The sequence below is a fragment of the Musa acuminata genome, chromosome BXJ2-9, assembly GCF_036884655.1.
Source record: "Musa acuminata AAA Group cultivar baxijiao chromosome BXJ2-9, Cavendish_Baxijiao_AAA, whole genome shotgun sequence".
Taxonomy (NCBI): Eukaryota; Viridiplantae; Streptophyta; class Magnoliopsida; order Zingiberales; family Musaceae; genus Musa; species Musa acuminata.
This window is the reverse complement of record NC_088346.1, coordinates 10,581,197-10,594,765: the sequence shown is the minus strand read 5'-3', so window position 1 is coordinate 10,594,765 and position 13,569 is coordinate 10,581,197. Positions and strand designations below refer to the sequence as shown.

General features: G+C 37.3%; 1 protein-coding gene across 2 annotated transcripts; it reads right to left on the bottom strand.

The window, feature by feature from the left end:
• Positions 1-221: 221 nt before the first annotated feature.
• LOC135623093 (ATP-dependent Clp protease adapter protein CLPS1, chloroplastic-like) lies at positions 222-12,757 on the bottom strand. 2 transcript variants are annotated; one of them, XM_065125628.1, is made up of 3 exons: positions 12,539-12,757; positions 10,343-10,496; positions 222-689 (listed from the first exon to the last, which is right to left on the bottom strand). In XM_065125628.1, exons 1-3 carry the CDS (start codon positions 12,624-12,626, stop codon positions 428-430), a joined length of 504 nt encoding a protein of 167 aa, XP_064981700.1. In that variant the 5' UTR covers positions 12,627-12,757; the 3' UTR covers positions 222-427. The 2 variants fall into 2 exon arrangements, with proteins under 2 accessions (XP_064981700.1, XP_064981701.1); XM_065125629.1 differs by lacking the exon at positions 12,539-12,757 and adding an exon at positions 11,954-12,126.
• Between the last annotated feature and the right edge of the window lie 812 nt (positions 12,758-13,569).

Genomic DNA, 13,569 nt, shown 5'->3' with positions numbered 1-13,569 from the left:
TAGTTCAATCTTACGAGTATTCTTAGTTGCCAATAGCAGCAATCTACTTTGGCATGTATTTAGAGTCCGTGCAACTGCACGAGTCCATCAAACAATCATCATCAGGAACAAAAGTCAAAAACACTTCTTTTTTTGTGTGCAGTTGTGGGGGGAGTAAGATGAGCGGAGATGGTGAATACTAATCATCTCAATCTCTTGGAACCCTACACAAAATCACGAAATATTTTGATAGGTACGAGACACCAATTATATTATTGATATGTTCAACTGGTGATAGTATAAAGACCTTGTGATGAAATCTTTATATACAGCCTGAATCATCTCCTTCTACACCTTGATCATTGTTTCATACTCCCCGTGTGAGTACTACAACCAACCATAATAGAAGGATTCAAGAATAGTTGAGAGATAATATGTCGGACTGGCTTCAGCAGCCACCACTTGCAGGCTCGATTGAACTGTGAAGACCATTGCCCCTGAGCTGCATACAGTGTTCCTCGGCATCTATTTGAGAACATATAATTACCACTGCCAGGCCATTGTGGTGTGCCTCTTGCATGATATTGACAGCATTATCAAGGGTCATTCCTGGGATAACCTTCATCAGCACCTGGACTACATATTCGCGCTTGTTGTAGTTGTCATTGTGCAAGATCACTCGATAAGGGGGGGCCATCTTCCGCGATTTCCTGCAGAACGATACAAGGCAATTGTTCTTGAACAGACTGGAAAGAGGCAAGGCAGGAAACCATGCATGATTATGTTTTCAAGAAAAAAGATTCTCCCACTGAAGAAGCTGAAAGTGCTTCAGTGAGATAAAGGAACCGATCATACTAGTAACTTCTTCAAGGTGTGGAAAAATACTCCAAATCTGGTGAATTATTGGATTAATATTTGTCATATAATGACTGATTTTTTATAATATTTTTTTTTAATTTTCGAGGAAAGACACTAAAATATAGTATATGCAAGAGTCATCAAGTACTGGAATGATGTTGATTTTCCACTAAAAATCCTTCCTAATGACTTTCTTTATGAATTTTCTAACAACAAAAAAAGGCAAAATGTTGTCAATCAATCATCTTCCAAGACTATCATATAGTGTCAACATAGGCAGCAGAACTTACAATCACATGTGAAATGATGGGCCAACCTAGCAAGTTCCAAGTTGAGCAGTAATGTCTTAAAGAAGGACTGCAACATCAGTCATGTCTAAGAACTTTTTATATGGTTCTTGGATGCTCATGAAAGCAAGAACACCTAATCACCTGAACCTTGGAAATTTATGAAATTTAGTGATAATCATAAATAAGATGGGAAAAGCCTGTTTGCTGCTAGAATAGATAAAAGCAAGCCAGCTTTTGTAGATGTTTTGCTACGTATACTAATACCATTCTCGTTTTCCATATTTTAATGTCATTTGAATCAATGGTCTATACAAATTAGTACAGAATTAAACAACATTTGTTTAGTTTTTAGCCTATAGTATAAAAAAGGGCAAAATCCACAACCTGCTATCAGAAAGAGACACAATAACTTCCCAAATAGGACAAATGTCAATTTCGATCCTCTCAGACTTGACAATATTTGGAAGATGATCTTGTCCCAACTTCAAAGTCCAACAAAAAATCAGCCTGTGACTTGCTCAGCTTGTAAGTATAATTTAAGGCCATTACTACATATAATTTTAGATAGATTGAAGAAGTGGTTCACTGTCTTAATGAGATCAACTTGAATTCAAATTCAAAATAAAGTCATTTAGCCTCACATTTGAACTAATTAAACAGAGAGCTGTCCATGGTTAGATTTTTTTTCATTATTGTAAAGACGAGAGCAGCCACAATCATTTATAAAAAGAGTTTCCATAATTTTCCTAACAGCATCAACTCCAATCTTCTTGATCCACTCAGTTTTAAGAAGATTTGGAACTTAATTTTCGTTCCCACTTTAAGCCAATATTATTGTATTTCATTGAGTTTGAAAAGATTTAGAAAAAGATAACTCTAACTATGGGTAGATATATGGTTCGCATTACCGGTCTGTACCGGTATATCGACCAGCTATCGGTACAATACGTACCGAGCTATACCGAGTATACCGGCACATGGTACACTATGGTGTACTAATGTACCACCCATATCGATTGTCTATCGGACCAATACGTACCGCTCATATCGAGCAGTATGCTTCGATACATCAAACCATTGGGAAATATATATTGTTCTTACATGAGCAACTTATAAGTTGTTCTTACTAAGAAGAAGATAAAAATGCCCTTGGTTTACCAAGGTGGAATCAGTCCAAGGGAGGTAACATCATTACTGAAGATTAATGGTAACCTTGATTTGGTCTAATTCCGGCTATAAGGACAAATGGTAGCTTGGTCCTATTTTAGTAGGATTAATTCAAAATTTGCACCCAACAGGAGCACTATAAATGTTCATACTATTTAATCTAATTGGCTAACTCATTTTTCATACAATGTCTACCTAAAGGACTTTCTGCAGACCTCAACATCACAACAACATTCAGGCTCATGCCAATCTGCACAACCAACATGGGAATCCTAAGTTCCACAGCCTTTTTTTTATTCCTATTGTTTTGTCATTGCCAATAAAATGCCAGTAGTACTGTCACTATTTAACTCCATTGTCACTGTAATTATCTAATATCTCATCTCTGACTTGCTGCAGAGATTGGTTTTGTTGTGGCTCTACTATAAATGCTCGATTTTGTCTTGGTGTTTATTGTGAAAGAAAGTTTTTTGATTCGATAACAAATCTTATTCTATACTTGGTTGAGCTCTAGAATGAGCGTGTACCAATTTTGTCCCATTTGATTCCATGTTAATTCCAATTTCATTTAGATAAGGCAAGCTATTCTATTGAGCTAAAATTTATTATTTAAGAAATTTGTGAGAGGTCGACCTTATAGAGGAAGAGATAACAATAATAGACTTTTGGTACAAATGAACCCAAAGGAGAGAAAAAGGGAATAGAAAAACAATGGAAGAAAAGAAGTCTGGCAAGAAGAAATTTAGAGAAACAAAAAAGAGAAGTGTAAAAAGAAGAAGGGTTGGACTCTTAATGTTTTTTTAAAGCTAATACTATAAACAGGACAAAATGATCTCCTTTTTTTTAATATATCCTTAGAAATGCCTAGGTTCATTAAACCTATTTTGACTTTTTTTAGGGAGGTGGCTTATACCCAACCAATAAGATATAATTTCACACAAATCTTTCCAAATTTCAAAAAACATATTGTTGACTTCAAAATTTTGAAGATTATCAAAAGTGAGGATAGCTAAGAGGTCACAGGAGCCAGGGGAATGAGGGACTGAAGCAGCATGAAGATGAAACTTTTTAGGGACTTCTTTTGTATTATGTACACTCATTTACTATTTAGATATCCTAGAAGTCACATTTTAAATTTCTAAAAGACATACTAATTCCCTAGCAGATTACTATTGGGAATCATTATCTTCATTAATTGTACCAAGGCTCCTAAACCCCTATAAATAATGGAGCTTGACAATAGATCAAGTATTTTCATATTTGAATGAAAAGAATTGCATCTTCTCTATTCTCTTACTCTCCTCTCTTATCTCATACTTCTCTTTCTTTATCTTCCCCTGTTTATCTCTCTAGTTCCTTGTTCTACATTAGTTTGGTATCATAGCTCATCAAGAAACCTACCCTATACCTCATTGGGTTCCAACTAACAGCAAAAGCTTCAATCAATACTTAAGAATCCTTGCACCTCCAACATCAACCCCTTGCGTGTGGAGTTGGACTTTGAAGTGACTATCCCTACAGAATTGATAGGCCACATAACTCTTAGTGCCGGGTAAATTTTTGAAATTTTACTAATATTTTTTTGTTGGAAAGAAAAATTGTACATTTCATTATATCGTGGTTTTCATCACTTCTACCCTTGTTTTCTCCTTTTTTTCTATTTTATCACCCTCTCTCTCCCCTTCAGATACAACAATAGTACCACTAAAATTTAAACCCCTGAAAGTTGTTTTAAAAAAATCAAAACAAAAAGTGAGAAAAAAAAAAGAGAACCATTTGAAACATTGCATTTCTACCTTGTCCATTGCATCAATTAACAACCTCATTACAAAAAAATAATTTGTCGATAGCATTAAAATCATGACTTGGCGAGGTGAAATCCAAACCAATCCTGATGAATCCCTAAGCCAACAGAGTGAGGCAGACACCCTTAGGACCATGTTTACAGACTATGACACAATATTAAACCAGTTATGTGACCAAATGACCCAAGTCTTAAGAGCTCTCCAACATCTTGAAAAACGACCCATGAATGAGGAGGTTGATGAATCGATTAGGCAACATGTCCATTCTTCACAATCCATAGCTCCAAATCAAGGAATTTTACCTACTCCTCAAACCCTAGTTCGAACAAATCCTAGGTCCACCTATACGGCACCTGTTCACGATCATACTTCAATAATTCTTGATGACCAAGACTTTGACCTTAACAATGAATTCCTAGAACATACTAGAAATCCATAAACCCAAGCATGAGCCAACGAGTTCGGTTTGCTGACAATATGGGAGAAATGGTTAGAAGAGTGAAAGTGGATGTGCCGGACTTTGATGGTAGGTTTGACCTAAATATGTTTGTTGACTGGTTAGATTGCATGGAAGACTACTTTAAGTGATACGGAATGATTGATACTGAACGTATACAATTTGCAAAAATGAAATTGGTAGGGTCCACTAAGAAATATTAGCAACATGTGCAACCTAGTCTCAAGCATCGTTGAAAGCCTCCCATCACTCAATGGGAAGTCATCAAATAAAAACTTAAGAAAACATATTTACCTACTTTTGAAACCAATTAATTGAACAATTGTTAAACCTTAAATAGTTAAAATCTAGTGTGGCAGAGTATTTGGCTCAATTTGAATAACTTTTACTTGGGTGTGAAATAGAAGATGACCAAATCATCACTGTCTGAAGATTTGTTTATAGGTTGAGGTTTAACATCCAACAGAAAGTCTCCCTTAGTTTCCTCGACACCATGGAGGAAGCTTCTCGACTAGCCCTTCACATTGAGAAGTACATTAAACTTTACCCAATTCGTCGAGCATCTTCTCAGTCTCTCAACAATAGTACTATTACCCAAGGTATACAGTTTCAAATGATACCGTCCGGTACGGGTGATACGTACCGGTCCGACAGTAAACCGATATGCGGATTGTTCGCTACCGGACGATATTTTTTTTATTTTATAATATATATATATATATATAAAGACGACGTTGCCTCATTTTTCTACGACGTCGCCCCGCTTAGGGAGAAGAGAGGCGACGTCACACATTGTTTTTAATATATATGTATATGTATATATATATATGTATATGTATATATATATATGTATATATATATATATATGCGACATCGCCCCGCCTGGGGAGAAGAGAGGCGACGTCGCCTTGTGTGGGGGAGAAGGGAGGCGATGTAGTCGAAAATTTTTTTTTTACTTTATATATATATATATATATATATATATATATATACCGAACGGTATACCGATCGGTATATAGTACCGTACCGTACCGAGAGAAGGTCGAAACTTCGGTACGGTACGATATTTCAATCCTTGCTATTACCCAATCTACCCCCAAATAATAGCTCTATAAAGTCAAAAATCTACACTACTAGCAACAATCCTGGTCCAACCATGAATCGTCGAACTCGTTCAACTACTAATTCTCAAACTAGTTCGTTTTCAATCCAGTGTCATTATTGACATAGTAAAGGTCACATTGCCTCTCGTTGTGCTCAACATACCCTTACCTTAAAACAAGAACCACCCTTACCTTAAAACAAAAACCAAAGGATCAAATCGAGGAAGCAGACCAAGTAGTTAAACCTGAAGTCTACTGAAGTGACAAAAACGATCTAGAAATTAAAGATGCTCATGTTAATATTGTCCACATTATTCTCTCTAATGTTGCCCATGTTAATATTGTTTGCATTAAGTATTTTCCATACTTTTATCTGAAGCGGGGAAAGAACTTGCAAATTAGTTATTGATGGGGGTAGCACTATAAATGCAGTCTCAAAATCTGTTATCAAGAGACTAAACCTTAAGGTAAAGTCACATCTGACCACATTCAAAGTAGCCTGGGTTAACAAAACCACTCTACTCGTGACCAAGAGATGCCGAGTACCAATCAAAATCAACGATTACCAAGATGAGATTTACTATGACGTCCTACCAATGGACGTTGCCAACATTCTTTTAGGTCGGGCTTGATTATATGACCTTAATGTTACCAATCATGGAAGAGAAAACACATGTATTTCTATACAAAGGCAAAAACATAATCCTATGACTAACAAAATAGTCAAAAAATGACAAATCAAGAACTCTCAAGTCTCCTCCACAAGCCCCAACCCCCAAGGGACTCCATTTATTGGATCATAAATCTTTTGAAATAGAGAGCCTAGACAATAAGTTTTGTGGCCATCATTGCTAGAAAAATTCCTAGCCCTTGCACTATTCCTAACTCCTAAGATTAAGTCCTTATTAAATGAATTTTTTGATGTCATACCCTCGGAATTACCTAGTTTGCTACCACCCTTATGGGAAATCCAACATGTCATTGACCATCTCCCAAGATCGCAACTCCCTAGTCTCCTACATTATAGAATAAATTCTAAGGAAAGAGTCGATTTAAACAAACAATTTGAAGAACTTTTGGCTAATGCTTTATACGACACCACCTCAGTCCTTGCATTATTGCTGCCTTATTAACCCCAAAGAAAGATAGGTTATGGAGAATGTGTGTGGATAGCCGAGAGATCAACAAAATAACAATCAAATATCACTTCTTAATTCCTCGACTTGAGGATACGTTAGACCTTTTCATTGGATCTAGTTGGTTTTCGAAAATTAACCTGAGAAGCATATACTACCAAATTCATATTAGACCTATTGACAAATAGAAAACAGCATTCAAAACTCGAGATGGCCTATACGAATGGCTAGTCATGCCCTTTGATCTATCTAATGCCTCAAGCACTTTCATGCGCTTCATGAACCAAGTTTTACAACCCTATATAGGTAAATTTGTTGTAGTCTATTTTGATGACATCTTGATCTTTAGTAAGACCAAAGAGAATCATTTAAAACATCTTCAATAGGTTCTTGCTACCCTTCAAGTTGCTAAACTCTATGTCAATCTGAAAAAGTATTCATTCATACAAACCCCATGTTCTATTCTTAGGCTTCATTATTTCTACCCAAGGTATTGCCACTGATTCAAAAAGATCAGCATCATTTTAGAATGGCCTGAGCTTATAACTCTTTTTGACATTCACAGTTTCCAGAGATTAGTCTCTTTTTATAGGAGATTCATTAGTTTAGTTCTTTCATGGCACATATCATTGATTGCCTAAAGAAAAGTGAGTTTTCTTGGACCTTGGCTGTTACCAAAGCCTTTGCTGACATCAAAACAAAAATTACCATCGCTCTTGTTCTTAGGCACCCCATCTATAGTAAACCCTTTGAGGTCACTCATGATGCCTCTGATATAGCCATAGGAGGAATTCTCAGTCAAGAAGGTCAGCCTATCGCCTTTTTCAGTGAGAAACTCAATGATGCAAAACAACATTATTCTACCTACGACAAAGAAATCTATGCGATTGTGCAATATCTTAGGTATTGACGATATTACCATCTGCCGCAATAGTTTGTTATATTGTCTGACCACCAAGCCTTAAGGTACTTAAATGCTCGACATACCAAGTGGGTTGAGTTTCTTAACAAAAACTCTTCTGTAATTAAACATTGTTCTGGCACTCAAAACAAAATTATTGATAACCTTAGTAGAATTTCTACAATCCTATCTACCATGAGTGTCAAGGTCATAAAATTCAAACGATTATAAGAAGAGTACCCAATATCTAGACTTTAGTCACATATATCGAGAAGTCCAAGATGAAACATCGTGAACATACAAACTTCATTCTTAGGGATGGTTACCTTTTTCGATATATTAGATTGTGTGATCCCTGATCCTCCCTTCGAGACTTCCTTGTTTGGGAAATGCACGTGAGTGGATTAGCAGGTCACCTAGACTGAGACAAGACCATTTCATTAGTCGATGATAGATTTTAGTAGCCTTCCTTATAGCGAGATGTTGCTCGAGTGGTATCGCAGTGTTGCACCTGTCAAATTGCCAAAACTCGCAAACACAATACTAGTCTATACACCCAATTACCCATTCCGCATTCACCATAGTAAGATGTGAGTATAGATTTTGTCCTTGGACTTCCCAAAACAACAAATGGCCATGACTCTATTCTGGTTGTTATTAATTGATTTTAAAAAATAACCCATTTTATCCCATATAACAAGACCAACGCATACATTGCTAAATTGTTCTTTCAAGAAGTGGTTAACTTACATGATTTACCCTTAACCATGGTTCGATAAAGATATGAAATTTGTTAGCTACTTTTTGAAAAACTTTGTGGAAACTGTTTGGCACAACATTAAAGTTCTCTTCACCCTTTCACCCCCAGATTGATGGTCAAACTAAGGTTAACCATTCCTTGGGAAATCTTGTTAAATGTTTAGTTGGGGAGAAACACAAAACGTAGGACTTAACCTTACTCACTGCATAATTTGCATATAATAACTCAGTCAACCGCTCCACCAGAAAAAGCTCATTTCAAACTATCATTGACTATACTCCTCGCACCCCCATTGACCTTGCACCCGTTCCCCTTGACTATCGTGCCTCAGAACCAACCCACTCCTTCGCTCAACATATTCATGATTTGCATGTTGAGATTCGATGTAAAATTGCCCTAAGTAATGAAAGTTACAAAGTCAAGAGTTTCAAGTTGGCAATTATGTCTTGGTTCGCATTCACCCCAAGAGATTCCCTAAAAACTCATTCAAAAAATTGGATGCCTGAGCCATTGGTCATTTCCCCATTATCCAAAGACTAGGATCTAATACATATATGTTCGATTTGCCTTTTGACTTAATTATCAGTCTAGTTTTCAATATAGAGGATTTAACTCCATATCATGGTAGTTTTGAGCCTCCTCTATCGACCAATGTTCCTGCATGCAATAAGCCTCCCAAAGCACTGATTCTCCCACAACACAAGGATAACGTAGAGGTCATTCTTGATGACTGCCTTGTTACGACTACTACTACCATAACTCAACACTTTCTTATCAACTGGTGTGATCATTTAGCTTCTGATTACATTTGGATTACTTTAGATGAACTTCATGACTTTGCACCAAACTTATTAGACTAGTACCTTGCAAATTACTCTTTTAAGTCGAGTTTTTTTCCATCGAGGGAGAATGATAAAGAACCATCTAGCTTTACAAAGGATTTCAGAAAAGTTTATTCTAGGCAAAAAAAATCAACAAAAAGTTATCAATTAGTTGGCCTAGAAATTCTAAGATTTGTGTTGAAAATTTAAAACAAATAAATTTTGGTCTTTCTAAGGACTTGTTTTGTATTAAGTGCGCTCTTGTATTAACTGCACTCAGTATTATTTAGGTATCCTATAAGTCACATTTTGGATTTCTAAAAAGCATACTAATTCCCTAGGGTCTTTTGGTCTCATGCTTCTCTTGCTCTCTCTTCCCCTCTCTTTCCCTCTACTTCCTTGTTCTCCATCACTATGTCCGGAAAAATAAGTATGTAACAAGTGAATGTCTAAATTAGAGGAAGCTAAGTAATAAAAGGCAAACCAATAGTCATAAGTGCTACAAAAGAATACAAATAATTGATAAGATTAAAACTTACAACAATTACCATGCATTTTAAATGGTTTTGGTTGGAAATATTGTTTACTGAGAACAGTTGAATACAAGGTCACTAATTGTGACGAGGAAAATTTGGAGTCTGAAACATATATAAATTTTAGTTAGTCGCTTCTTAGTCTCTATCAAAATCTTCTAAATAATTTAGAAAAACTGGAACATATACCGATATTAATTAGTCCCTTCTTAATTTCTATCAGAATCTTCTAGTCCTTCATGGCAGGGTATAGTTTCTTTCTTATATTAATGAAATTCTAATATTCTGTTCAATACTTGTATTCCCATGCATATATGTCCAGTATCACAAACCCATAATTAATTCTTTACAATCCTGGTGAATCCAATCATTACATCCTTAGAAATATTAGGTCAAATAAATTATTCATGGTAACCTGGAAAGTCACTAAGCATCATATCGAATGTGAAATTGATATGCATGCAGCAATAGGAAATAGAGTGATACCATCATAACTAAAAATTGTAAATTTAGACGATCTTAAAACACGTACTTCAAATCAAACTCAGATTCACGGCCAGGTGTTGTCTTTTCTATGGTTGGCCTTTCCAGCAAACCACCACCTCCTTTTCCAGGTCCACTTACTGATACTGCCATAAGAATGCCACGATTTGCACAAGGTCCTCTGTGTTGAGACAGCTTATCCCCTGGATATCAGATACATACACATTATTTGTACATACAAGCAATCAACAGCAGGCAAAATAGTAATATGGAAACATCTAGAATAGCATATGTTTATGTCAACTCGAAATTTTTTAGCCCTAAATTTATTATGAGCAGGCAAAATAGTAATATGGAAACATCTAGAATAGCATATGTTTATGTCAACTCAAATTTTTTTTGCCTTAAATTTATTTATTATGATCTACAAACATCAAGCAAAAATTTCAGTTTTAAATTTGTTATGATCTGCAACCACATTTTAACATTTTCCAGGAGGTTTTAGTTGGCATGATCTTCTAAAGATAAACTAACCCAAAGATTCCAACTTCATATGCTAGGCATGTGACAGAGAAAATTCTCTGATAAAAATCAACATTTTAAGAACACTCAATGAATCATAATATGGAAATGAGTTGTATTTTAATAGTACAAAATTTTCAGATTTCCAAGAGATGCAGCATGAAATGGCATAAAAGTCCTATAAAAATGGATAAAGAAACTGACTAAATGCATAAGAAAGCATGCTATCAGACAAATGTTAAGCAACTTGATAGCAGGATCCAAGATTATGGATCTATCATGACCTGTATAATGTACTAAGCACAAACATGGCGGTAACAAATACTGATAACTAAAATGGAAAAGAAAGCAGAATGGCTACATAAAACAGTTATGTGACCATACATCTCTTACACCACATATAGAAGGCCCTGTAGGTATTTCACAGATAGTTATATGAATGCAATTTTGAGATCTAATTCAATATAAAAAGGTAAATCACATATTAAATACTAATGATGTACGATAGGCTATTTAAGAAGTCATTAGTTAAGTCGTGGCTCTCTCCAATGGCTGTAATCCTGCAATATTCTCCAACGAAACATACTTCACAGTTGCCTGTTATTCCTTTCAGATTGATGTCAGAAACATCAATACAGCACTTCTATTTATCAAACGAGAAGGTTGCACAATATCATCACCTGCACTAACAATAAGACTGAATACCAACAAAATAGAACCTAAAGCGACTGAATAAACCTCATTATATCCTATTTTAGTAATTCAATTAAGGGCTCTTAAGCTCTTCTTGTAGTACACAAAGATCAACAGAGGAAAGCAATAGAATTTAGTATCCCATCAAGCTGTGTCTGTACAGAACATCACATCTACATGACCTTTACACACACCGATTCCATGATACTTCCTATTGACCAGTTGGGGTATTCCTCTACAACTACCCACCAAGTATTACTGCAGGTGTCACTCCTGATGCAGATTTGTGTTTCATTTACTTCCCCAAATGACATGAGAGCTAATGAGCGTATCTTGGAGCAATTACAGGGATCCAATAGATCGATCTCTATACCTACGTCGTACAACCAGATATGTACCTGGAAGGAAAAGAACTCGGTAAATGGACAAGAAGAAGAACAGGAACCTGGCTTAGGGTTCACAACATGGTTGGGCGAGAGAGCAATTCTGCTGCAGATAGCTGTCTCCATCGCCGATCTCAACTCGACGCCCTCTCTCCCACTCTCTCCTCTCTCTCGCCTCCCTCGCTCTCTCCCTCACAAAACCACCGGGGTGAAATCTTGCAAGATTTCCATGTCCACGAAAAAAATTGGCAGACGGAGACGGCCGGCCACACGTCGAGTGCAGCCGCGTGCACCAGTGAGTTGGTCCACCGACAATTGGGCCTCACTCTCAACGGGCCTCCGGTTGGCCCATGATGATAGAGCACGAAAGCAGAGCAGCGCATGCAGCGTGACCCTCTCTGACTTCCCAGGTTATCTTCTGAACTCCCCACCATGGCAGCGTCCCCTCTCCCGTCGCTGCTTTCTCTCAAGTTCACTTCATCGGCTTCCGGCCCACGAGAACAAACCGAACGGAAACAGGTAGTACGCCATCTCAACCCTCACTTTCCCGCCCTACTTTGTGATCTCGTTCGAGTTCGCTTGACGGAATTTTGTCAGGAATTGAGGTGAGCAGAAGTTGAGGGTGGTGGTGAAGCCGCCGGAGATACCAAAGCTAGTGCTGCTGCGGTTCACATGAACGGAGAAGAACACGGAGCTCGCGCCGGAACAGGTGATCCCGGGCGGCCAAGGTGCCATTCCCACTGATCCCCTACTACTTCTGGCGCCGCAGGAACCCGAGGAAGGAGCTCAAAGTCCAAGATCACCGATCGACAGTCAACCTCTGGCAGTAGAGAGGCAGCAACATGTAGATCCCCCTTCCTCTCGTCCCATACCTTCAAGAATCTTCAGTTCGATGCAAAAAAATCTCGAACTTGTCACCGTAGAAGTGTTTCTCTATAAAAGGAGGACTTCAAATTGACTTTTGTCCAAATGTGCTCTTGCTTCAGAAAAGATTCTTGCACTAGATTTGTAGTGTATGAGATATGGGTTTGTACTCCCTTCGACACTAATTTGGGCTTACATATTAATCTCCGTGGTTCTCTAGATTCTCTTTGCATATTCCCTTAATTAGTCTTCTCTTCACATATTCGTTCACGTTGCAGGAGTCTGTGGGCGTAATCTTCTCCTCTACTTTCTCTTCTTTCTCGATTTATATGCCTTCTTGGTTGGTGTGTATAGAACACAAGTGGTCTATGATAAGGTGGAGACGGAGATGGGAAGGTGAAAGAAAAGAAGCACACGTCTTTGGGTTTGTTTCGTAAAGAATATATACATATATAGTGCTTCTAATTCCTTCTCTCGCTGCTTAGTCTCCCAAGAACGGACTTTTTCTGTGTTACCGAAGCATAGAGAGAGAGAAGTGGTTCTTCATTTTCTTGGTTTCGGTCACACTTTCTCATGAGGGGGATCGAGATGAAAAGAGAGACAAAGAGGGGGTCACACTTTCTGCTATCACATTTTCTCATGAACTAAGAAGCAACATGAGGGGGTCATACTTTCTATGGCCACACTTGTTTTCCGTGGTCACACTTTCTTGTTTTCTTGTTTTCTGTGGTCACACTTGCTTTCTGTCGTCAAACTTTCTTGCTTTCTTACTTTCTTGCTTTCTGTAGTCACATTTTCTCATGCCTTCTTACTT

Coding starts and splice junctions, on each gene's coding strand:
- LOC135623093 (XM_065125628.1), bottom strand. CDS start 12,626: ATGGCACCTTGGCCGCCCGGGATCACCTGTTCCGGCGCGAGCTCCGTG. Junction 10,497..12,538: donor CCGCAGCAGCACTAGCTTTG/GTATCTCCGGCG, acceptor TCTGATATCCAG/GGGATAAGCTGTCTCAACAC. Junction 690..10,342: donor GAATCTGAGTTTGATTTGAA/GTACGTGTTTTA, acceptor ATCGTTCTGCAG/GAAATCGCGGAAGATGGCCC.